This window comes from Xiphophorus maculatus, chromosome 22 (genome assembly GCF_002775205.1).
Source record: "Xiphophorus maculatus strain JP 163 A chromosome 22, X_maculatus-5.0-male, whole genome shotgun sequence".
Taxonomy (NCBI): Eukaryota; Metazoa; Chordata; class Actinopteri; order Cyprinodontiformes; family Poeciliidae; genus Xiphophorus; species Xiphophorus maculatus.
In genome coordinates this window covers 22,761,942-22,787,173 of record NC_036464.1, presented here as the reverse complement: position 1 = coordinate 22,787,173, position 25,232 = coordinate 22,761,942, and the positions used below count along the sequence as shown (strand labels likewise).

Below are 25,232 nucleotides of genomic sequence, written 5' to 3'. Positions count from 1 at the left end.
CCACAATTTGATCTTTTGCACTGAGCTCCAAGTCTTTGAGACCAGAAGGCCTCTTTGTCATCACTCTAATCTTTAGCTCCCTCTACAGGTTGCCTGTCAAATTCAGGTTGTGCAACTACAAAGTTATAAAGGCTAAGAGGAACATGTTGGTGACATTAAAGCAATAGGAATTAAATTCTTATTTGAATGTGATATGAATAGCTTGGGGCTCAACTGTATGTTGTAAAATAATCATTAAGGCATTCATGTTGCGACTGACTTGAAACTGCTTGCCCTAAATATAAAATATGAAAACCTCAGTAAAAAAATGTTTTAAAAACACTTGATCTGGTAGAATTACATTATTTTCTTGTATTATTTGGAGACTTCACAAATGAATAAACATGTGGGGCAAAAAGCATAACACAAGCACCCAAAACTCAATGGCAAATGTTTTTTTTAAAGAGTACATCTCTTCAGATCACATCAACGTTAAAAAAAAAAAAGTTTTAAACCAATACAGGAAAAAGAATAAACGAATAAAAAGAACCAAATATGAACAAAGACTTAAAAAATATACATATATTTGAAGTGTATTCATAGAATTCACTTCAAATTAAAGAGATGCTGTCCGTAGTAAGCAAAGAGATCTAGAGTCTCAAAAGCAGCACAACTCGACAAGCCAAGCAGATAAATTAGCATTTTGTTCATCTCTAAAACATCCAGTGGACATTAGAAGATAATGTCCAAGGGTTGAATTCCAAACGAACTCCCCTTCATCTGACTTCATCTTAGCTTTTTGATCATTTGCTTCCGTATCCTTCACCCCGTCTACAGGAAACTCACGCGATGAGAGCAGACCGAGCGGCTCTTCCTCAGGCTCAGCTCTGTTTGGGGCGTTTTCTCTGTGGCGCTTCAGAGGGAGCGTCCGCTGGCTTCTTGGACGCAGCTTTTTTTGACTCTTTGTCGTCGGGATCAAACAGGGCGCTCCTCAAGAAACGCGAAGCGGCTCCCTTGTCTAGCCGCGCCGCTTTCTTCTTGTCGGTGATCTCTTTGACTCTGTTCATGTAAGTCCTTATGCGCTCCTAATGAAAACAGGAGGGTGATGAGAAGATCGCCATGGATACAGAGAAAATATCAAAAATGTTAAAGGACGCACGTACCAGTTCCTGCTTGATTCCATGTTCTCTTGGGTTTATTCCCTTTGTTACCAGATACACTGCAAACAATTATTTAAGTTAACACAGTTTCTTATATGCATTTAAATATATATGTGTTATTGATGTGCATTTCATGGACACATTGGGTTACTTTTACATGTATATTCAATCAATACAAGGCATTAGTTTTGCATTTAACTAATCAACATCATAATGAATACATTTATCAATATAAGGAAATGAATAACTTACTCCAGAACAATGAATTAAGAGTATAGACAGACATCAGGTCCAGCTTGGCTTGCTCCAAAGGATCCAGCTGCAATGATGATTTCACAACAGTGATTACAGCTATTTCACCCAAAAGTTACATGAAACATGCACGTACAGAAAGAAGTAACAATCAGAGAATTTTCAGCTAACATATAATTTTGTAAATCTAAATTGAAGGAGTTAAAATGTTTATCTGAAGGCTTGAAGCGCTACATTCAACAGATTTAAAAACTGGCTCAGAGTTTATGCGTTGTACTGTGTTTTTCCGTCTCTACAAAGAAGCAACAAGCGTCACCTTCTGCATCACGTCGTTTCTGGACATGGACATCAGCTTCTCCAGCATGGTTTTCACCGCATTCACCGAGGAGTCGAACGTGGTCAGCTGTTCGTCTATCTCCTGCGGGTAGTCCTCGGTTACCGCTCCCGCTGCCATTTTCCTACAAATTAACAAAGTCCCAAAACGTTCAGAAATCCCAGCTGTAGCTCTATAAATTAAGTGCAACAGACAGGAAGCGATGCTCTGTCCCGGCTAGCTACGTTGCTAGTTACCAGACGCAGCTAACAGGGAGGGTACACGTTTTAATAAAAAACAAAGCAGATAAAAGAAAAGGGATTACAACCGTTCAATGTAAACTGAGTCTATTGGTGGTTCTTTAGACATTACAGAAAGTGTTGCATTTACCTTTTCAAGATGCTTCACGTTTTAACCTCCGAACAGGAAGTGAATAATAACGTGTAACCTGTTTTACTTTCTCTACTGCCCCCTGCCGTCTGGGAGAGTCACCGTTTGCTTGTTCGCTGCTTTACACTTTTTTTTGTTGTTGCAACTTTACGGTATTTACATTAGCTTAAGTAGTTATTATTAGATAGCTGATAGCTATTTTTCTTGCGTCGCGTTTTCCAGCCATTCCAACCCATTTAGCCATTTGGCTAACTCTACTTTAGTAATTAAATTCAATTAAATTGCATTTTATTTTATTTCAAATTAATCTTATTTATAAGATTTTATTTGTAAAATCTTACTTAAAAAAAACGTCAAGGTAAGTTTTAAAAAAAGAAGACAAAGAGTCATTTTCGAAGAAGATATAGTAAACCTGACAGAGGTGCTGCGGTTGCCTTGGTAACCAGGAACGAAATTATGTGTAAAAGAGAATAGCCATAGTTTTGCCGTCGTCACAATCCTCGTAGACAGAGAAGGCTTGAGCCATGGACAACTGTGATTTGGAGAAGCTCACTATCTCTGCTGGGAAGCTCCAGCCAGCCTTCTCACCGCAGGTTACAGACTACAAAGTGACGGTGGAGAGCAGTGTCAATAAAGTGACTCTGGGCCTGAGCACCAGTGATAGTGCAGCATCATACAGCATTGTGAGTGTTACTCCGAACACACTTACATCCATTTATCATTATTATTACTACCACTATTATTCTTGAAGACAATTCTTTCTGTTTTAGTTTCTGGGTTTCCTGTGTTGCAGCTGACTGGCGATCGTTCCAGCACTGTTACGCTGAAGGAGGGGATAAACCGAGTGGAAATTGAAGTGGTTGCTGAAGATGGGACAGTGAAGAAATACAGTGTGGACGTCACCAAGCTGTCAGCAAAGGTTGCAGAGCTCAAACATCTGTCCCTTAAAGGGAATATTCCACTTGCTGCCAAAGTCCATGATTACAGCAGTGAGTAGAAACTTTATTATTCTCGTCGGACCTGCTGTATGTCCCTTGATTTTGATTTGTGTCTAGATTCACATACAAAATAACTAAAAAGTAGCTTATTATTATTATTTGTTTATTTTTTTTCTATTTCACTATGAAACTGACTGTCCTGGTCTATTTTCCTGCAGGTTTCGTCCCATTTCACTGTAATTCAGTGACAGTTAAAACCAAGGTTCCGGACAGCCTCATTAAAGTTACAATAAATGGTAGCGACTCTCAAGCTGTCTCACTACATTTTGGAGACACCTTGGTGGAGCTCTCTGTCCGCTCAGCAGATGGCAGTGTTACGCAGGTACAAACGTGTGTTTGTGGATCGTCCAATATCTCATGTGCAACTGGAATACTGGTTTCAGTGTATATTTATTTTCAAATTGCTACCATTTACCTTATGAACCCCTAAATCATATTCCAAAAAAAAAAAAAAAAAAAAAAAAAAAAAATCTGTTCAATTTAAAGTCTGCCGCCTCTTGAAGTTGCTCGTCCCCATTAATAAATAAGGAGACGTAAACTAAATTTGGGGGTGTACTTTGATAGGTCCATTAAAGTTCCATGAGGCTCTGCTACGTTTATCACTAAATAATGGCCGCCTCACTTTTGCAGGTGTACACAGTGTGTGTGACGCGGGAGCTTTTTCCCGTGGCTGTGACCTTCTCTGAGAGGAAGCATCAAGTGGAATATGAATGCCCCGTGTCCCTCAGCGCTCTGTACAGACCTGTGTCTGTCCGCCAGAGGTGAGACCTGAGTCAGATACGAGTTTCATTCATTCAGAAAATGTTCACAAACAAGTGCTTCGTTTGCTGTCAGTGCAAAAGTGAGCTAAGCAACTTAATAGGTCCCCCACACCACTAGGGGGCCCCGGAGGACACCAAACTAACATGATAAAAATACATATTCAAAATAACATTGAATAATCCAAATTAAATGCTATATGGTAAAAAAAAACGATGTCTACATTATTTTTATAGTTGGCAAACAAATAAACAGGTTGATTTTGTTTATCTTGCGACAAAGCAGCTAAAAAAAACTTCAAAGTGGGTACAGGGGAGGGGAAACAGATATTGCTAATTTTATTACTAGACAAGCAACAAAATCAACCTCAACAACAGTTACAATATGTTTTTATTCATTTTTAACTGTTTTTTTGTTGTTGTTTTCTTTTGTCAAGGAGAAATGATAACACAACTTAAAACGTATCTGAATTTCATAAGCAGGAGTTTAATTCGTTCCAGATTTTCTCTTTGTTTTTCCAGTATGGGAGATGCTCCGCCACACCATCTCACTAACTCCACCAAAAGCAGTTTTACTTTGATAAAGAGGATTTTCCTCAAAATCCAACAAAACCCAAATACTCAATTCAGTCACAAAAATAATTTTTGTTACAAATGTAGCGCCACTTAAGTGGAAGCAAACGGGGCTTTCAATTGTTGCCAAGAATTATTGTTACGTCAAAGAAAGAACTTTTTTGTGTGCTGTGTCGATGGTCTAACGTTCTGGGGTCTAAAAGCCTCACCTTGACTCATCCAAACATTTCATCTTGTTACTGAGGCCAAAATATCTCAATCATTGCTTTGTCTGGCCTGTGCTTGTTGGGACTGGTTCCAATCGAAACTGACTCTAGTGAGATGATGGTGATGATGATGGTGTTCCAACTCTTACCAGTTTTACAACAAGCTGGACAGTTTGAGTGAGATGGCTGAAACGAAGACACCATAGTCTGTTCTAGGAGGACATCAATCTCAAACCCACATCAAAACGGGTTTCAGAAGGTTTTCTTTAAGCTTCTGGAATTACTTCCCCAAACTTCCCCATCCTTCCATTCTTCCATTTTCTTACACCCTTATCCCATCGGGGTTGGGAAGGGTGCTGGTGCCTATCTCCATCAATGGGCAAGAGGCCGGGTACACCCTGGACAGGTCGCCAGTCCATCACAGTTTCCTAACCCATTAACTCCAATTATTGAAAATCTATGGGCCATGTGATGATCTCTACCAATTCTAGCAAGAAGTCCAACTAAAAGTCCAGCCAAAATTAAATTAGAAGCTACACAAAGCGCATTTCTCTGCAACTTACAACAGGCCATGCATCCAAATATCAATAATTACAGGTGATTGTCATACTACTTTGCAGTGACCCGAAGAGCATCTTCTCAAGACCTTACATCGAGATGCTGGCCCGACGGTCAAAGGTCGACCCGTTTACCGGTTGTGTTCTGGGAGATGGCTGGAAGGTCTCTGAACTGGACTTTGACAAAGCGATGTCAGCAGTTCCGGTCCGCTGCTCCTTTTGTTACCGAGGTACAACTTATAAGACTCAAATTCCATAAAAAGATTTATTTAAACCTGCAGCTGAATATGGTTTGAGCAACAGTAAAGAAGAACTTCACACTAGGGACCTTTAGGAACTGTAAATATGCTAAATAAAGTATTGACTGTCACTTCTTGGATCCTTAAAGATTTATGTTCTTATTCCACCCTGGAGAGTAGCTCTACTTGTTACAGGTGCTTGAATAACGGCATTGTTGACATGCTAGACGCTCTCTCTGACTTCTCCTCTTCACCCAACCTATGATATCATGTTTCATGGTGGCAGTGTAGGCAAAGATTATGTTGCGCTACTGAAAGGGATATTATTACTTAACTAAATACGTAGCTTTCGGCTACTTATAGTGACACAGATTCATTCTGTAAAGTTGTTAAATAAAGGGTTTACACACACCCCTGTAGTTGTGTCTACAACTTCCAGATTCTGTGGTTTATTTTTGCCTTTTCTGTTTTTTGATTTGATAGGATGTGAGAGCGTGATGCGGCTATCAGAGCTCGGGTTGCACGCCCTGGACTGTCCACACAAACCCACCGGGGAGCTGGATGCAAAGGTTAAGATGAAAGATGAAGCAGAGTTCAGCGATTGTTATTGACCTTAACTCTGCTCGTCCTTTATTTACAAGTCCGAGTTCCTGCCTCAGCTTCTCAATGCCAAAGCAACATTTGCTGTGTGTGCTTCTGAAATGAGTAGTTGATGTCTACGTCTTTAAATGTTTGAATCTGCCGTGATGTTTCTGTCAGTCTTCAATATTGGTCAAATCAGTGCCTGTTCTTTCAGGACGTCATAGAGAGCAGATGGTATAAGGAGTACTTTGCAATATCTGCAGATTTGGAGATAGAGACAAAGCATGTTTGTACGGTAATTATCTCCTGCTTTCTTGTTTACACTCCACAGATTTCACTGAAATGTATATTTATAGCCTGGACAGGCTTTCCACAAGAGTTTTACTGCTTGAATAATTTAACCATTCATCCATTTGTGAGGTCAGACACTGACACAGTGTCTAATTCATCCTAAAGATGGCCTGTCCGCTGCTTTGACCCTGCTTTATGCACCGGCAGTCGTAACAGAACAGGAAGTGGTCATCCCCAAACTGTCCCCACAAAATTTGTGATTTTTATAGATGACCTTTACCGCATTCCTTACTTCCACATGCTGGGTCAAAGTCACCATCATCAGTTCCTTGTGCAACTTTGCTTGGTTTTTAGTGTTGACGGCTTAGCCTGCGTCGTTTGTTTTCTACAGGTGCGTAACTGGGAGAAAAAACTCCAAATGGCACAAGAGGAGAACACTGTGGAGGACCTGTGTGCTCTGGCTGAGGAGCATCTGAAACTCCACAGGGAATACCTGCTGAAACCAGGTACGTTTTACTTAAGGTCCTACTAATGTAGTTTTTTCTTGATTCTACAGGTCTGTCAGTCACCAGGCTTGTCTGAAATTTAACTGAGCTTTCTATAAAATGTTAGCTCAGTTACCTGGTGCTTGGTAGACCAGGTTGGTTTGGGTAGGCTTTGATGCCCTGAAAAGTTTAACTGTGACAAAAAAAACTGACGAAGGCATAAACATCTCTTCCACACCTTGTATTTTCTTACCTGATTTAGATGATGTGCCCTGCCTGAGTAGGATGTTCTCTTATCTTGCCCTGGATTACTAAATAAAAATGTGAAAACTCTGATAAACAAAAAGCATAAGTGATTGAAAATGCTACATTTAACATGTGTTTTATAGGAATTGTATTATTTAAGTTGAATCTTAGGTTTTCACAGTAAATTCATGGCCCATTGAGTGATATTGTAAAATTACTGATCCATCATTGACTGCCTGATTACAATTCTTGACCATGAGAATAAAAACCAACATGTATGCAAAATGCAAGATTTAGTCATTTATTAAAATGAAGAACAGGGTGTATATTTCAGAACATGGTTACAAAATACACCTGCAACACCTACCTGGGATCAGATAACACTCTAGTCACAAAGGTAACAGCTTTCCTACAGAGACAAACACAGTGGGTGGCAAGCTATACGTTGTAAATACCAATGTTGAGATCAATGTTGGGTGTCAGTCAATCAGTCACTGTGGCTGGAACAGATTAATCCAAACACCTGTTAAACTCAGTTCTTTCTTTCTTTTGTTTTTTACTTTCTCATAAATGCAAATGCAGCAGAAATGACATAAAATATTCTCCAATATTCCACAGTATGTTTTTACGTTTATAGTGAGAATAATTTCTGCAGTCTAATCTTGACAGAAAAGCACATCAGAGACAGAATAGAGTTACAGAAACTGCACTTAAACCTCCCGTCTTACTGGCCGGGTTCACACCCGAAGCCCCTCGTTCATGTCATCTCAGCCGCAGCTATTAAAAAAAAAATACATGCAAATGGGCCCATTTGTGGCCGCCTTCCGAGACGTCCTCTTTCGTCTAATGTGCCAGGGACTCTAGTTACCGCTTGGGATCCTTTTTTTCTTTCCTTCAGCTGTATTTGCCTCGTTAATTGTTTGATGACTCACAGAAGCGACATTTTAGACTGATCCCAGATGACCGAATAAGAGTCGCTGAAACTGAGCAGAGAAATAGCAGCAGATCCAGCGAGAGAGAGAGAGAGAGAGAGAGAGAGAGAGACACCGACCTCTTAAAGCATAAGCAGCAGCAGCTTTGTGTTTTTAAGAGGTTGAGTGGCTTAAAGAGATGCTCAGTTTAACCCCGCCGGGGTCGTATTGCTGCAAAACAAAAAGGCTGTGTCATGCTACTTAAACACATTAAATGTGCAACGTTAAAATGTGTTTATGCTTCGTATTCTGCAAGCTTATACAGCATGTTCCCAAAAATGGCCATAAATTCCAAAACTGAAGTCATAAGATTTACCAGACTCATGAGATTTTATCAGGAAAATACTATAAAGATTTTTTTACCTACTAAAACATATCCATTGCTGAATTTCAACTATACAGAATAAAATTATATACCCCATTTTTTTCTTCTTTTATTTTTTATTTTTTAGAAATACACTCAAATATCTAGTGCTATGAGTACATGAGTTAGAATGATCAATAAAAATGATACCAGATTGTAGTTTTTAATTTTTTTAATTGTAGTTTTAATACCAAAACCAAAAATTTGTGAACGCTGATGTACAGCAGCCTACTTTGTTGTGGAGAATTAGCTTTCTCTGAAATGTATTTTCATGCTTTTCTTGGTTATAGCTGCAGAAATTCAGCGTATATGTGTCTGCGTGTGTGTGAGGAACCTTTAAGTTTAATGTTGCTTTCTTTTAATAAAGTGTCCAATCAAGGACTGAGTTTGCAAATTAGCCTGTGCCTTAGGAAACCTGTGCACAAAGCAACGGTTGCTATTGGTTTTTTAAACTTGTTTTTTCTTCCATTTTACATTATTTAATGTCCTGACCTTCATGAAATCAAATTTAATTGAATAGAAAAAGTCTAATCAAAGTGCAGACCCAAATCCAGTTGAGAATCAGCGGAAATACTTGAAAATCGGTTCTAATTCAGGCTCTCGTCTACCAATGTCAGCACTAAGTGGTCCAGAAGGACTGACACAAGAGGCTCACATAGAATTAGAAGAAAATACATCACACTTTTAATTTTGTTAGATGTAGAAAGCACCTTAGCATCTGTTTATTTTTTTTTCTTCTAACCCTTTCTGCAGGCGGGCGTTTGAGGGGTGAGAACCTGGACGCTCTGCTGCACCGCCTGGACGAGGCGGCTGCTCTTTATGCGTCAGCAATCGCCCTCAGTCCCAAAAATGCCAAAGTCCACTTTCTGCTGGGCCTCGTTTTGGAGGAGCACCACAACACCACCCAGGTTTACGGCTCTCTGAAAAAGGTATTTATTTGGAAATAGTTTTTTTTTTTTTTTTTTTTTTAAACACACAAAACAGTGTTATCTAGACATTAAACTGCTACCAAATAGTCCATGCCAGATACATTTTTAAGTTTCAGTTAATTTATGAAGCTCAATCTCATGATTAAATTCTTTGTGCTGAGTTATATATCAGCAGAAAAACATGATTTACTCTTTCTTTTTTCTTTTATTTTCATTTCGCCTTCTCCAGGCTGATAAGGACAAAGAGGAAATAAGTGAGGCCAAGTCTTCGGCCCATCAGGACGACATCCTGGCTGTGTGTAAGCTGCATGGCTTCTACGGCATTCCCCCCGTGGAGAGCCAGCTGCAGGCCTTGGATAAGGAGTATCACCAGCTGAAGGATCAGGGACAGTTCAGCAAGTCAGACTATGTGCAGACCCTTTACCTCTGGCTGTCCAAGCATGCTGCGAAGGTAACCCTGTTTCACTTTTACAACTCTAAAAAAAAAAAAAAATCATCAGGTGTTGCCGCGGTAACAAACACTAGAAGGGACAAAATAAGAAAAAACACTAATACAAATCACTCGTCTTGTAGCTCGGGATGTAAAACACGAGGTATGTTTACAGATTCGCCAGAATGTATAGACGTTATATTGTTTTTTTTTTTACTAGTCTACACATTAAAGTCATTTTTGTTGCTGCAGCAACGTCTCAAATGTACCTGCACAACTTCCTTTTTGCTGTTATTTTGAAGAGGCGGTATTATGTAAAATCGACTTTTTTGAGCTTCTCATTATGTTTTGATGTTATTCCCTCATCAGAAACATACCCAGAGTGTCGCTTTGATCCTTTCATGCATGTTTTAAAAATCCTTTAATCTCCCGTGGCAACCGTTGAGCTGTGCAAAACACCTGGGTGGACCTAGCCCCGCCTTCCTAGGCTCAGCTCCTCTTCAGAGCTGCGCTTTCCAAGCTTCAGAGCTTCCGCCTCACAGAGTTGCCCTTTCCCACCACTCCCCCATTCAGCTCCTTCAGACTAGCCAGCAGCAATTAGCAAGCACCTGCTTAGCTCATGATAGGAGCTAATTCTAAATGCAATGCTGGTAAAAATGTTGTGCAAGGATTAATAAAGGAGGGATGTTGTGATGGTTTCCTGAAGGTGGCGTTTCAGAAAGAGCAGGAGTTCTTAAAGCGACGAAGTCCCAATTTCAAAGCGTTAAATTACAAAGTCAAATTTCTTTTAAATCATAATTCATATAAATAGCTTTTTTTTTTTACAACAAAAATGAACATACTTACTTTTTTTTGTTCTATGAAATGGCACTAAGTGCCTGGAAAAAGCATAGCACTGCCCCTTCAACTTGTTCAACCACTGTCCAAATACTTCCATTCCATCTCCTCCTCTTTGGTTTTTACTTGATCTTAATGGCAGCCTATGAATGACTTGGGAGGTGGTTGTTGCAGGATCGCAACATCGTGATGCAAGACGAGGAGAGCTACATGTATCGATCCCTCCTGAAGTACCTGGACGCTTGGTCCCTGAACCCGGACAACTGGGAGTTTAGCCTCCACATTGGGAGACTCCTGCTGCTGCAGGGGAGATGCAAGGAAGCTCTGCAGCACCTTCAGACCGGGCTGGCGCTGTGCCCGCTGAACCCCGCACTCAGGTCAGTGCTCACATGTTCACGTATGGGATTGTGTGTGTGTGTGTGTAAGAGCAGGTTTGAAGCTCACACATATATATACAGAAGGAAAGTGTAGATCTCATGAAAGAAACTTAAGGATCAGAGTGTGGATAATGTCTTAGGAGCTGCACAACGTTAGAGAAGCTGGAAATACATTAATGTTGAATGTTTCAATAACAATGTTGCAATTAAGCCACATTTTCCTCACATTTTCCTTCCTTTCCTTCATCGCGATGACCGCATCGTTCTCTTTTAAAGCGCGTCGAGAGAACATGAGCAAACACCCGATAAGTCTGCCTCTGCACCTGCAGAAAGCGAAAAAAAACCCCAAAAGAAAACGGAGTAACCGCAGCAACAAACAGCATTCTCCCGGAGCTCTAACATCCAGATTACTAAAATCTGCTTCAAACATGGGCATAAAAGACGATGAAAGACCCAACTGGCACGATACATTACTGTCTAGGAGAGTGTATGGCACTTGAAATATAGTCGCCTACCAATTGACCACACACGTAAATTGTGATAATGACTGTGCTCCACATGTTAAAGACCTTTCAGCCTGAAAACGTTTGGAAAGTGCTACATCTAAAATCTCCACATGTCTTCAGCATCGATTTGTTTTTGTTTTTTTGTTGTGTTTTTTTCAGATTCTTTACAGGGCTGGCTCTGTTACAGCAGGAGCAGAAAGCCTGTGAGGCCACGGAGAAGGAGGCAGCGCTGTTCTTACATCAGGGACTGGAGCACTTTGTCAGCCAACGCTGTAGCGAGAGGTTCGTTAATTGTGTGTTTTGTTTGAGTGCGTGGCGGAGGTGGATGCATTCGAGTGAGAGAGGGAAAAGTGTGAGGTCATGACAGCATGTGTAATGTATCAGGATGTTCTGTTCGGGCCTGCGGGAGGGAGAATAGGAAGTGTTTCTTTTTTTGTTGTTGTTGTAAATTCCACGTGCGATTCTTGCTTCCCGACTTCCTCTGCAGCCAGGAGAACCAGGATCCATTCGACCCTCTGTCCAGCATGAATCCACAGTTTCTCCGAGGGCTTCTCACCCTGGCGCAGCTGCAGAAGAAGACCGTGTTGTCTGAGAAGTCCATGACTTCTGAGCAGGTGTATCACATGTAGGTAAACATATGGAGACATTCTGAGCAGCGCCTTGCATGTGAGCTTTTCCACATGTCTTATTATTTTTATGCTATTGATCAACATCAAGTTGTGGGTAATTATGGTTGTTCAACTTTTTTTTTTTTTTTTAGCAAATAACCCTTTCAGTCTGTAGATTTGCAACCTGGCAATAGACAGGAGAAGCTGAGGCGTGGTTGTACAATGTTTAGGCTATACAGGGATAATTTGTTTGTAGATGGTCTGCCTGTAGTGTCAGCGGTTGCCGTGGTTACCTGCCATCTTCTTGCCGTCTCGACCAGCATGTTGTCAGCGTACTACAACTGCTTATCACTGAGTATTTTTGGTCTATTTTTGGCAAATGACATTTGAAATAAGAGAGAACTAATGGACAAGTAACTCTTACTTCTTTCTTCTTTTTTTTGCAGGATATATGAGCTTGTTTTAAATAAATAATTCCTTGATATTGATGAAAAAGTTCTAGCTCCACTGGCAGATTATTTCCCATTTAATTAGCGATTCTTCAATATGAAGGCATTATTCACTTAAAACGAGCCCCTACATCTTACTGAAAGGTTACTTGTAAGTTAGTTTTGTTTCATTTCAAGATATTAACACCAGAAACTAGACCAAAAATACTTGCTAACCTTTTGTGCTTTTGCAGTGTGTCTATAACTACTTACAGTTACTGTAGGTTAATACAATTAACAGATCGCCTCTCTTTGCTCGGTGCAACTCCTGCGCGCAGTTTTTGTGGCATCTGCTGCAGATGTCAGAGGTTTCATTTTTAGCACAGCCTCTCCCGGTCAGCGGGCTGCACTTTTGGTTTCTGGTGACTCCGTTTACCGTCTGCCTTGATGACTGAAGCTACATGTTGACTTTTTGTGGAAAAAGTACGTGGTAACATTTTGTAGTTTGAATGTATTCTTGCTTGCTTTCACAGAACAGCGGGTGCTGATGCAGCCCGACATCAACCGTTAGTCACTCTCTTAGGAGGCAGAATTCACAAGCACTCCACACCGTTCAGATTTAAACGTGTTAAAAAAGCGAAAAGAAAAATACAAGTCGAAGATGATGAATATTTTTTTCTATCTCTTCATAGTTATGATGTACATGGTTTTGGTCTATCACATAGCTTTCTAAACAAAATTCACTGACGTTTCTGACTGTAAAAACAATAAATAAGAAAAAAAAAAAAGTCTTTTTCTCCCCTTGTATTGAAATACTTCAGCGTAGCGGCGCTGGCTGCCCAGAGCGTGAGTCAGTTTGTGTGTCGCAGCGAGGCGAGCAGGCAGCTGGAGTGGGTGCTGCTGGATGCTCACTTCGCCCTGCTGCAGAAACTGATCCAGCAGGGCAAGCGGCAGCCGAAGGTGGACGTCGACATGCAGGCCCTGGTGGCGAAGAGGTGCCAGGCCCTCACCGCTCTCATCCGCCTGACAACCATCTCTCCTTGCCAAGAGCTGCTGGACATGCAAGAGAGAGTAAGAGTTCAGGACTCTTTAGGATTTTTCATGTATCGATGGCTAATGGCCACCAGAGCTCGGACGTGACGTTTCCTCCCACCCGACGCAGACGTGCCAGCTGGCGGTGATTACGTCTCCGCGGGACAGCCGAGCTCTGTGTCACCTCGGAGTGGCCCAGCTGGCTCAGTATGATAGCAACCCAAACTCAGACAGGTCAAATGAGGTCCTGAGCGACGCCTGCCTCAGCTTCCAGGCCAGCATCGAGCTGGAAGACAAACCTCAGAGCGGAGATCCACCTGAACCGCTGGGCAGTGAGTCCACACCTCCCACCTTTAGGAGAAATTAATCACAGACAGTACAGCTGAGATTCCACAGATTAAAGATACAGTATGTAACTTTTATAAACACACACATACTGTATATATATATATATATATATATATATATATATATATATATATATATATATATATATATATACAGTAGATGTGGTTTTTATTTTTATATATTTGTTAAATCTGTCACCAAATTGTGACAGTTTATGAGACAGATAACCTGTGAAAAGATCAACCTCTTCCACCTCCATCTTGAGCTGCTGGTGTTGTGTGAAGAAATCCACTGCTCCCAATTTAAAACAACCCATCAGAGCCAGGAGGAGGGTCTTACCGGTGTCAATCAATCTTATGTACTCGCTGCCAAATGTGCTAATGGTGGAGAAACAACTTGCTGTTACAGGAAAACAGTTTATCTGCCGTCATCGGTGGTCATGCTGACCAGCCTGAGCATTCACAACATGCTATGCTAGCTGCAGTGCAGCAGGGTGCAAGGTGGGGAGGATGAGCCACGGGAGGTTGTGATTGACAGCGCTAAGACCCGCCTCCTGACTCTGATTGGTTGTTTGTAGTTAGGACTGGGGGCACTGGGAGAGGGCCGAGGAGCTCGAATTTTCACAGATAATTTTTCTCAAACTGGGTTTGAAGTATATTTGAGTAATTTGAAGTGTTTATGAAAAAATCTAAATTAAAAGAGCTGTACTTATGTAATGGGCTATGCATAACAATGTATGGTGAAAACGACTATACCTACAGCTATTTGTTCTCGTCTAACTCTTACATTGGTTGATGACACAGATGACTTTAATAAATCATCGTTTAACCATCAGTTCTTTTCTTCTCAAATTTACTGGATGCTACACTTGCTGTAGCTCAAAGTAAATGTTCTTTCTGCGCAGAACAGAAGTGGTGGCAGCAGCACCTGGAGGTTAAAAGGAAGGCAGCCGCGAAGGCCAGCCCTAAAACAGCCCACGCTCCAGTTTGCAAGACCGTCTCAATTAGGGACGCCAAGCTGGGCAAAGGAGGTCCGATTCAGGGACAGGCCCCTGGGTCCGGACCTCCGCCGGTTGCCCCTGCAGCCCCTGTCAAAGGAGGGAAGGTGCTTCAACCTCCAGCTAAAACTCCTCCAGTCAAGTAAGTTATGACCTTATTTTTTTCATGTAGGTGTTTGTGGTTTGTGCATGCCACACTTTTAGCTACCTCTCAATATTAATGTATGAATAACTTATTCTGCTACACATGTAACATATAATTTTAAACTGAGAAATTCAGTTAAGAACGTAAATTTTTTTGGAGAAAAGATTCAATGTAATTCTGTTCTTTAAAAAAAAAAAAAAAAAAGTAACAGGCGCTCAAGTTATTGGCTCACCAAGCAAGTCATGGCAAATATATGCATGTAATATATGTATGCAGCAACAAGTGGCAAAAATAAATACTGAATATGTTTTTATTCCAGCCTTGTGTATGCATGGCATCCTGGACTGGTAGAAAAAAACAAGGTAAAAGGATAGACCTTGATCTGAAGGGATTTCCTGCTTAAGCAAAGGTTGAAAATAATTCAATCAAAGTCTGGTGGTGTCTGTCCAAATAGATAAATAAAAACAGAACATTAAAATTAATTGTCACTTGGTCTTTCAATTGGTACCAATAATTATGTCATGTGTGATTTTGAAAAATTACAATATTTACTTATATCAGAGGCTCAGTGTGAGGCTATATTACTCCAATAAATGATATAATTGTTACAAGGACGTTTGCTCTTCTTTAGCAGGGGTGCCAATAAACGTTTAGTCTAATTCATCATAAGCTATGACCACTCTGCAAAATTAGCAGATTTATGTAGGCAACATAAATGTAGGAGTTCAGAGTTATACCAGTTCAAAGTCTGATTTCACAACAAATCTGCACCATCATCACAATGAAGAGAACTGTTTCTTGCGATTCCATGCAGTCTTCATGAAGGAAATATTTATTTATTTATTTTTTCGTGACTTGCATTACACTTTTCCTCCTGTAGGGGGAGACCTGGTGCAGCTATTAAACCAGATGCAGCAGCGAAACCTGGCAGCGACGATACCAAAGCCAAGCTCCCTGCTGGCAAGCCTGAACAGGATTCTGGTCCCGAGACTGTTGAGACTGCAGAGGGTACGTCAAGTAAAGTCAAGGCCCTTCTTCTTCTCGGCATAATCTGAAAACTAGAGGGATTATATGAATCACATAAGAGGAGTCCATCCAAAAGAGCCGGGAAGTTACAGTGATGATCTCAGAAGTGCATGAAACGCGTCTTCTTGATTTCCTTTAAAAATAAATAAATAAATAAATATATATTTATAACTGAATATTTTTTTAAACACAATTTGACTGTTTTATATGCAGTAACTCATTAGGGTCATAAATAAATAAAATATTTGACTTTTATGTGTTTGTCCCGGTGAAACCTAATCTGTAACTCAGTGTCATTATGTGTGTAGTCCCTCCAGTAGAAAACACAGCCAGCGCGTCGGGCCCATTGAACCCCAGGTCTCATGTATCACGGCTCGGTCTGGCTCGGGCCTTCTCACGCTCCGCAGACACCCAGGATCAGGCGAAGCACTTCTACAGAGAGGTCATCGCCATGGCGCCGGGGGTCAGTTGTTATCTGAAGTGTTTGTTTTGGGCATTCCCTCGAAGCTTTCGCGGCGCAGCTTATACTGGTTTCAAGATAAGATTACATCCCCACCCTACGGTGTCATTCCGGTGTCAGGGTTCCTACACACACACACGTTGGATGTGTGTGTGTGTGTGGGACTCAACCTCACAGAGTTCTGGGTTGTTTAAATTCATTCTTAAAGAAAGAATACTAATGTTTGCATAGATCTTATGGTTGATATTTACACATTGGGAAAGATTTAACTGTAGAAACTGTCAAATCAAAAACGTTATGGAAGGAAATAAGGAAGGAAGGAAGGAGTCAAGTGGGAAAATAATGATAAAGGAAAGGAAATGAAGCAAGGACACATGAGAAGAAGGCAGGAAACAAAAAAACTAAGGCAGAATTAAAGACAATTCAGGACAACATAAACCACTCTGTAGGTTTTGTCAAAAAGGGAGATTATAAGACCAGTTTTAAATTAGACAGGGTGGCCGTCTCACCTGCAAAATAAGTGGGAGCTCAATAACTTCATTATTAACGACTTTGATGTAAGAAAAATACAAAATTCTATTTCACAGGGAACCAATGAAGGGAAGCTAAAGTAGAAATTAATCTCTCCTTTTCATTTCTAATCAGAAAGCTTGCTGTAACATTTTGGATCAGCTGAAGGGCTTTTTGGATTTTTTTTATAGTAAAGAATGACAATAATCCAGCCTAGCAGTAACAAAATGCAAGAACTAGTACCGTACATGAAATGGCAAGTGAAAGGAAAGGGCACAAGGAAGTGATCAAAGTAGGACACAAAGAAAAGGACAGAGTGGAGGAAGGAGATAGGAGAGAAGTAAAGGTACAAGGAAGAGAAAAAGAAGGAAATGACAGAGGGAGAAAGAAAGGAAGTGAGGAAAGGAAATTTGAAACATTTAGACCAGTGGTCTCAGCTACCTTCCTCGAGGGCCAGAGTCCTGCATTTTATAGACGTGTCCCTTGACTTACACATCTGAATTAAATGGTGAAACTTCCTCACCAGCAGGCGGTCAGAGCTCTGCTAACGAGCTAATACTGGAGCCAGGTGTGCTGAAGCGGAGAGACATCTAAAGGTTTCAGGACTCTGGCCCTCGAGGGACGCAGTTTGAGACGACTGTTTTTAGACTCGAAAATACAGAATAAAATCTGGACATATAAATCCTATTCCAAAATCGTATTGTTTCTACACTACTTATGGTTTTGCGTGGATCAGAAAACGGCAAACCATTCATCAAAAAGATATTATCCAAAGCCTAAAAACAAAACAAACAAACAAACAACAAAAAACCCCAAAGGGGATTATGGGATTATAGCAACCCCAACCCTAACACAATGTTATTTCTAACCCACAAGTCTAAGCTGATATTTTGGACGACAGATCCACGAAGCGTACATCGAGCTCGTGAAGCTGGTGGAGCCCCTGGATCCGGAGGCTGCGCTGGACGTGTACTGCGGGTTCCCTCTGAAGGACGTGGCCGAGCAGAGCTTCAACGACGCCTTCATCACCGGGGAGATCGTCCGCCTGCTGATGTCACAGCAGCTGTTCGACCACCCGCAGCTGGGCCCCAGCCTCGTCGCATACGGCAAAGTCATGGGGCTAAGTAAATACTGCTGGGTCTGATAATTAGGCCTGGAAGAAAGCTAAAGAAATTGTAGATGATGTACAGAGACTAGCAGAAATATTCATTATCCTGTAGCATTTTTTTTTTACACTTTGACCTCAGTGTATTTTCTTAGACAACAATGCTTGTGTTGGTTTCCTCACTAAATCTGAGTAACATACGGAGGTATTTTAAACTCAAATGTCAAACGGAACGCATCTATGTGCAAACGTCAACGTCTGAAGTAACACCTGCGGCTCTGTTCGCAGGCGTCATAGAGAAGTACATCGACATTCTGGACGAAAAGTCAAAGACGTCGCTGCTGAAGAGCGTCTACGCAAAACTCAACAACCGACCGGAGGACGACCCGGATCTGCAGGACTTCTTCAGATTCAAATGCTGGATCTGACCAGCGATTTCCTTTCCCTCTCAGGCTGCCTTGTTCTTTGTGTTTATGAAGACGTTTTTATTTAACTGTGATGTCATATTTTTGTCCTGTTGCACAGAGGATATGGGCAAATCTCTTTCTTTTTACAGAACACTTTTAATCTGGAAACGGTTTTCATTGGAAAAAGAAAAAGTCATGTTAGAACACAGAACTAACAAAATACAAAATGTACATGGATCGCTGGATGAAAGACGGGAATTTTAGCGAGAATAAATCTTCACCTTGACATGCAGGTGTACAAGTAATTTCTTCAACCTATATTTGAATTCAGATGTGCGTCTGCACATCTAAACGTATCCGATTCCCTAAACCGGCGGATGGAAGCGCTCCTTCTCGGTCTTCCCGGCAGCTTCTGTTACGCCACGTTGAGTTTGGTGACGATGAGCACGCGGACGGTCTGGTCGAAACCCGAACACACGCAAAGGCCCTGCTTGTCGGGGCTCCAGTCCAGGCTGGCGATTGGCTGGGTGGACAGAGTGGCGTTCTGCAGGAGGCTGACTGACCCGGCGACGCCCACGTCCGCTCCGTCAGAGTCCTTCTTGCTTCTCTGCGCGGGGTACTCACTGGAGAGAGGATTTGGGGGGGGGAAAGCGTTTATAAAACTTTCAAACTTTTAAAGCAATAAAACTTTTGACGTTTTTATTTTTACGGTATGTTCGCATGAAAACAGAAAACAGCGTATTATATTGAAATGTTATGTGTTGGATCATAACTATCTATAGACTTTGTAAATAACATTTGGGTTTACACCGACATTACACAGACAGGTGGATTCTTCATTAACCGAGTTCTGAAGGAAGGCTGCATTGGGTTTCATACTGGAGCCTCTAGATTAAACTGGGTTGAATCAGATCTGGGCGATATCATAGCTTAATCATAAAATCTCCTGATTTTTCTTCAGATCTGATCCAATTTCAATCAGTTTTCTTCTCTAAAGAAGAAACTCTAAATGAAAATGATTTCAAAAACTGGCTTTTATTTCAATCATCCCTTCTCTGAGCTTTACGACGGAGTGTCAGGGCCACCAAGGCTACAAGAACTTTTGTTTAATTACAAGAATATAGTCAAAATGTTAACAGAATAAAGACACTTTTACCAGAAGAAGTTGTTTTAATGAGAGAAAAGCTTCTGGAGTTCTGACATGAGCAGCTCAGTCTATGTTTCTTTTTTTTTTTTTTTTACAAAATAAACAATAATTTAAAACTCCTGCTACTGATGATAAAAGATAAGAATATCTTATTTGTAAAATTGATACCAAAGTGGAACTTTAGAAGATGTTCGCCATTGCTCGTTTTAAGTTCTTTTGTGTTGGGAGTTCTCAGAAATGTGTCACTTTATTCTCCTAACATTATCACTTTATTCTCCTAATAAAAAAAAAAAAAAATCTATCCTGACCCTGATAACTCCGTCGCAGAGTTGACCTGAATTCAAAGTTCAGAAGCTGTAAAAGACGCTTGTCAAACAAGATGGTGGCTCTAGGCTTGATGACGTCATCACTATGGGAACGAAAGGAGTGCATTGGTGGGGAAAAAGAAAGAAAGAAAAGAAATCCAGAATTAAAAATAAAAAAAAGTATCTTCAAAAAGCCCTGCCCTAAGTGGAAGATCTATGTATGCCGCACTTTTCAAATTCTCATTTTGAACAAAACAATGTGAAAAGATGCATCGTTTTCACTCCGGTTCACAACATTCAGTGTTAACGTGGCGCATGAGCACATTGAAGTTTGTTGCTCTGATGTGAAAAAGCTAACAGGTTGTGACTACGTTTGCTCAGACCTGTGAAAAATTTCAGAGCAGCAGAAGTAAAAAAGTTAAACATAATAAAAAAAAACAACAACAAAAAACAGGTTCTGCGGCTCAAAGTGATTCATGTCTGATTACTCACTACTTCCACAGATGTAGGTTTCCTGCTCCCCCTGCAGTCATAAAGATGTCTCTGTTCTGGGGCAAATGCCTCACCTGCCAGATGGTTGCTTTGTGAGCCTAGAGGGGGGAAAAAAAGAAACATTGATTATTTTATTACAAGAAAAAAAAAGGAAGATAAACAGCTTTAAAAACATGTTTTTTATTTCTGGGTCAAACACAGTGATCATGGTGGTGATGGTGTTTTATCACATTGGATGAAACAGTTTAAACTAACATCACCCATAAGATGTGTTGAATTTTAAATATCTTTGGACTTTTAAAAAATATATATAATGATCAAATTTTCTAATTTCTGACTCTGTTTTTTGGTTTGCAGATGTTTTCTTCTACCTACGCCTGTCGCAGTAAACAATTCATTAATCAATCGCATGGAAAATTAAAATGAGCTCAATAATTTCCGTTCTGGCTAGTCATATGTTTTGAAGGACAATTTTGTTGATGGAGACATCGTAATCCATTTCACTTATGGTTTCAGTTGTGTGTATTTTTTAATTTACTTCCACTGTATTCATTGTTTTTTTGTTGGCTACGGTTTATTATATTCCAGTATATGTTGGAATACTGGAATATGTTTTACAAAATTGAAATTTATTGGTCTTGAGAGGGTGAACTTGCATTGTTATTTCATTATCAGTATATTACTTGAAAATAGCCTTAAAACAACAATATTACCGTTTATTATGACAATTACTGGGACATTTTATCGTCCAGCAGAATCTGCAATCGTGACAGGGCCAATTTGTCCAAACAGTAGGACCCTCATGCCTTCAGACATTCTGCTACATCTTTGGGAAACATTCCCAGAGCTCAGGCCGCCGATGCTTCCAGCTCCGTTAAGATGTGCTGTACGCCGAGTTTATTTCCCCCCCCCACATTTCCCCACCAAAAGGCCGCCGCTCTTCACCAGCCCTGTGTCTACTTTGGCTCGCGACAAAAAGCCGCAGAGGAAGTTAGACAAACACAACCCCCCCAAAAAAACGCATCCAGCTGTGAAAACGCTCAAACCGACACGCCGCCCTAGTTCTCCTTTCCAAATGAAGGGATAATAGTAATAAGAACAATAATCTTTAGATTTATTTTCTTTTAAAAAATGTTCCCCCCCTTCCCAGAAGTTTCCCGCTCCGCCCTCTGTAATCACCTTTTCGGAAACGGAGGCGAAGCCCTTGGTGGGGTGCTGAGTCCTCGTGTCGAAGACGTGGAACTTTCCTTCCAGCGAGGTGGCCACCAGTTTGTTCATGTTGATGTCCTTCCTGTCAAACTCCACACAGCATACCTGTTCAGAGCGGGAGAAGAAGAAGAAAAATATAGCGGGCTCCACGCCAAGAGAGCAATCATCGGCGCATCTGGATTCGAGAGGGAGCGAATAATGGAAGCAGCTGAGCAATCAAAGCAGCATCATCACACCTGATAGGAGCGTTTTTTTTGTTTTTTTTTAAAGTAAGGACTTAAAAAAATAAAAATCTATCCACCATAATTCCTCATAAGGGATTTGGACACGTGTTTTCACTTCACCCCGTTTTTAATGTTGGTTTCCCATCGTAGTGACATGTTCCGCAAGTCGAAGAGTTTAATATCGCCGTTGTCGTAGCCGGCACACACACATCGGTCCTGATCGTTGAAGGCGTGACCTGAAAAAAGTTATACTAGATTAGGGGTGGGCACTTATTGTATCACTTATCGTTTATTGTGATAAATGTCTTGTAGTAATACTGATTATGATTGTCCATTTAATGATGTTTAAAAGTCCCCCAAAACACTGACCACCTGGTTAGGTTCAGTGAAAGCATCAATAAATTTGAAACATATGATTAAATGCAGTTCAGTTATACAAATTACACTTCTTTATGTAACCGGTGTCCTGAAGAGGCGTGTTGCAAACAGGAATATTTTCCCAAGAGCTGTATTTTTGTTTGTGGGGCTATAATTACTGCAACACACAGTCCCATCTATACGGTTACCTAAAAAAAAAAGATGTAATAACTAGCTTTTATCATTATTACAATACTACCACAAAATATCGTGATCAAACTTTTAAGTCCATATCGTCCACCCCTACACTAGATTTCCAGAAGATTGTTGAAAATGAAGATAAAGATCCAACGTGGTTTCATACATTACTAATATTCTCCTTACAGTTTATCCGCTGCTTAATTTTAAGAGGCTTTTTATGCAAAAAAAAAAAAAAGACAGAAAATGGTGGTAAATTGGACTTTTCCACTTTTTTTGCACAAAACACAAACTATTAGGTATATTTAATTGTTTTATAAAAACTAGTAAATTAAGCAATGGGTTTCAAAAGCACTCATGACGTCTTGAACTGTTTTGTGAAATTGCAACAACAAACATTTGTATGAAACGGAGCAACACAAAGTAGCATTTTGTTATGAATCTGAAAAGTACAGGTGATTTCTGATTGCACTTGGTTGGACTACGTTTTTCTTCAGTGGGTCAGAGTAGATAAGGGTGCTAGCCACAGCTTTTTGATTGCTATTTTTAGAAAACAAGCAAGACATTATTTCAACTTTTCCTTCCACTTCACAACTATGCACTAGTCTACTTTGGTTCCCATGTAAATTTCCTATAAAAATATATTGAAGTGTATGGCTATAACGTGACAAGATTAATACTTTTTCAAAGTACTGTAGTTTTGATGATTTTCTTTCCAGAAAAAGTCCAGGAAAGACAAATGAAAATCTTACAAATGATATCTGTATTTTGACTCTATGTGACATTTTAGTTACCAAAGGCAACAGTCCAGCAGTCCCTCTTGGTCTCTCCTTCCACAGGCTCCATGTTGGCCACAGGTAAATCCTTCTGCCTGGGATCCCACACCTTTACTGTCCCTGCAAAACCCAGCCACAAAATAAAAAAAAGATCTTTGTCTCGATTTGTAATTCTCTCCATTTCTGTCCGATCGAAACATTTTTGCATAATAAGAACAGCATCAAGCGTTTCTGTTCTTACCATCTCTACTTCCTGTGACGATCTCAGGAGCACCGTCGCCAATTCCAAGGCCACCGACCCCGTCGATGCTGTTCACGATCTCTTTGTGGGCCTTTGTGGTGTACACCGGCACATCAAGCGCTTCCAGATTCCTGTGGATGAGAGAGACAACGTAGACTGCGTACGCTGACACTTTTACTTCTGCTGCCCATCTTTCCCGTTAACAACAAAAGAAGTTTGAAAATCTTCAAATTAAATGGGAATAACCACACTGAGCTTTACAAAAAAAAAAAAAATTGACTTTAGTGTTTTATTTAATGGTTACAATTGGAAGTAAACCTACAATTTAGTGTAAATAGACAGTTGAAGTACCATATGTGGAGATTTCCATCAAAATCTCCGGTTGCTATGTGTCTTTGTTGAAGAGAGGAGGCCCCAAACGTCCCACACTTTATGGGTTTAGCTTTCTCCACCTGAAACATGGGGGCATAAAGAGATGCTTCAGCTCCAACAAAGGGACAAATAGATTCAAATCAAATGTACAGCGCCTTGGAAAAAATATTGATTCACCTCCAGCTTTTCTTTTCTTTTAATTGTTATTAATATTCAAGGCCACGAGGGGCATAGAAAACATGTGGAAGACAGCAGGTGATCTGGCCGCGACAAGACCAAACTGTAACTTCTTGACCCAAATTAAAAACGCAATGCATGGTGACCAGCATCCCCACGCTGCTGCATGGTGGTGGAAGCATCATGATCGGGAATATTTTCTAGGGCAGGTCCAATTCAGGGGAAATTACTGGAGGCGGCGTTCACTTTCTAATCAACAAATATGGTACCAGACCAGCAGTTTAGTTCAAGAATTGTGATTTCTAACTGTGCAGTGATCTACCACTAAAAATCCCAATAAAACACAACGAAGTTTGACAAAATGTGAGTTAAAAATTCAAGGCATAGGAATAGTTCAGCAACACACTATAACTTTACCTCACACTGATTATGTGCATGTTAACAACCAAATATAATTAATTGCGTAACTAGGTTATTATTATCTCCTTTTTGCAGTACATAGCAGTCACTCTGTGTCACCTGGTTTCTGCAGTGAACTTGTCCACCTGTCTACAAACTGCCTGGCTGACTGTAACCATGGTTACAAGCGAGCGAGCGCGTTCTAGAACCCTCGCGTGGAATCGCTTGGATAAGCCCGTTCACACGACGATTTTAAAAACCAAACAGGCCCAATATAAGTGATGATACTACCTCTTTTATGAGCTGAGCCTCGCCGTGTTGAACTTCATAAATTTGGAGCACCCCTGTTCCTCTGGCAAAGTTCCCCAAGCAGACAAACTTGGCGCTGCACGGAATCCATTTGCTGTCGAACACCGTGTAGTTCAGACTCTTCTGAATGTGTGCGATAATCTGAGGCTTCGATAGGGGCGAGGACATCTTTTGAAATACTTTATAAAAGGGTCGAAAATCTATTGGAAAACGGATATCTCCACGCCAAAACAAAATAAAGCGAGGATCCTCCCACTGAGCTCGTTGCTGTCTGCAGATATGCCTGACTGTATATTTATGTGCTAAGTAAATATCGTCTGCTTACGGGCATACATAATTCGGCTAATAGACATTGATAAATGAGACTGAATTATAGTGATACATTCTGAGTTTTATTTTAAATCATAAACGTGTTCAAGAATTTCTTAACTCTATAGGCGTTGATGACGCGGCTGTTTGGGTCCTTTCCATCGCACCTCATGCCTCTGTGGCCACAGCCTGCCTCAGCTTTCTGAGC

General features: G+C 40.6%; 4 protein-coding genes across 5 annotated transcripts; 2 read left to right on the top strand and 2 right to left on the bottom strand.

Annotated features, from left to right (window-relative positions):
- Positions 1–419: 419 nt before the first annotated feature.
- Positions 420–2,182, bottom strand: c1d (C1D nuclear receptor corepressor). The gene is made up of 5 exons (XM_005815077.2): positions 2,095–2,182; positions 1,708–1,849; positions 1,392–1,458; positions 1,143–1,198; positions 420–1,064 (listed from the first exon to the last, which is right to left on the bottom strand). Exons 2-5 carry the CDS (start codon positions 1,843–1,845, stop codon positions 861–863), a joined length of 465 nt encoding a protein of 154 aa, XP_005815134.1. The 5' UTR covers positions 1,846–1,849; positions 2,095–2,182; the 3' UTR covers positions 420–860.
- A 417-nt stretch (positions 2,183–2,599) lies between these two features.
- On the top strand, positions 2,600–3,522 carry LOC111606690. Its single transcript, XM_023327834.1, has 3 exons — positions 2,600–2,777; positions 2,888–3,083; positions 3,251–3,522. Exons 1-3 carry the CDS (start codon positions 2,619–2,621, stop codon positions 3,520–3,522), a joined length of 627 nt encoding a protein of 208 aa, XP_023183602.1. The 5' UTR covers positions 2,600–2,618.
- Positions 3,523–3,701: 179 nt separating this feature from the next.
- Positions 3,702–18,595, top strand: LOC111606688. The gene is made up of 17 exons (XM_023327833.1): positions 3,702–3,853; positions 5,250–5,416; positions 5,909–5,994; positions 6,222–6,302; positions 6,690–6,804; positions 9,118–9,293; positions 9,523–9,744; positions 10,735–10,937; positions 11,603–11,725; positions 11,931–12,068; positions 13,301–13,550; positions 13,642–13,843; positions 14,764–14,998; positions 15,882–16,009; positions 16,336–16,490; positions 17,899–18,121; positions 18,391–18,595. Exons 1-17 carry the CDS (start codon positions 3,702–3,704, stop codon positions 18,528–18,530), a joined length of 2,796 nt encoding a protein of 931 aa, XP_023183601.1. The 3' UTR covers positions 18,531–18,595.
- A 77-nt stretch (positions 18,596–18,672) lies between these two features.
- wdr92 (WD repeat domain 92) lies at positions 18,673–25,223 on the bottom strand. 2 transcript variants are annotated; one of them, XM_023327785.1, is made up of 8 exons: positions 25,146–25,223; positions 23,810–23,910; positions 23,459–23,589; positions 23,236–23,337; positions 22,007–22,122; positions 21,633–21,767; positions 20,454–20,551; positions 18,673–19,132 (listed from the first exon to the last, which is right to left on the bottom strand). In XM_023327785.1, exons 1-8 carry the CDS (start codon positions 25,194–25,196, stop codon positions 18,925–18,927), a joined length of 942 nt encoding a protein of 313 aa, XP_023183553.1. In that variant the 5' UTR covers positions 25,197–25,223; the 3' UTR covers positions 18,673–18,924. The 2 variants fall into 2 exon arrangements, with proteins under 2 accessions (XP_023183553.1, XP_023183552.1); XM_023327784.1 differs by lacking the exon at positions 25,146–25,223 and adding an exon at positions 24,698–25,064.
- Between the last annotated feature and the right edge of the window lie 9 nt (positions 25,224–25,232).

Bases quoted from the DNA above. Each gene is read 5' to 3' on its own strand.
- c1d (XM_005815077.2), bottom strand. From the start codon at position 1,845: ATGGCAGCGGGAGCGGTAACCGAGGACTACCCGCAGGAGATAGACGAA. The intron at 1,459-1,707 runs GTGACGCTTGTT...TCATCATTGCAG, and splicing joins GAAACGACGTGATGCAGAAG to CTGGATCCTTTGGAGCAAGC. The intron at 1,065-1,142 runs GTACGTGCGTCC...TGTTTTCATTAG, and splicing joins ATGGAATCAAGCAGGAACTG to GAGCGCATAAGGACTTACAT.
- LOC111606690 (XM_023327834.1), top strand. From the start codon at position 2,619: ATGGACAACTGTGATTTGGAGAAGCTCACTATCTCTGCTGGGAAGCTC. The intron at 2,778-2,887 runs GTGAGTGTTACT...CCTGTGTTGCAG, and splicing joins GTGCAGCATCATACAGCATT to CTGACTGGCGATCGTTCCAG. The intron at 3,084-3,250 runs GTGAGTAGAAAC...ATTTTCCTGCAG, and splicing joins CAAAGTCCATGATTACAGCA to GTTTCGTCCCATTTCACTGT.
- LOC111606688 (XM_023327833.1), top strand. From the start codon at position 3,702: ATGGCCGCCTCACTTTTGCAGGTGTACACAGTGTGTGTGACGCGGGAG. The intron at 9,745-10,734 runs GTAACCCTGTTT...TGGTTGTTGCAG, and splicing joins TGTCCAAGCATGCTGCGAAG to GATCGCAACATCGTGATGCA. The intron at 16,491-17,898 runs GTCAGTTGTTAT...TTTGGACGACAG, and splicing joins TCATCGCCATGGCGCCGGGG to ATCCACGAAGCGTACATCGA.
- wdr92 (XM_023327784.1), bottom strand. From the start codon at position 24,883: ATGTCCTCGCCCCTATCGAAGCCTCAGATTATCGCACACATTCAGAAG. The intron at 23,338-23,458 runs GTAAGAACAGAA...TGGGTTTTGCAG, and splicing joins CGTCACAGGAAGTAGAGATG to GGACAGTAAAGGTGTGGGAT. The intron at 22,123-23,235 runs GTAACTAAAATG...AACTTTTTTCAG, and splicing joins CTGCTGGACTGTTGCCTTTG to GTCACGCCTTCAACGATCAG.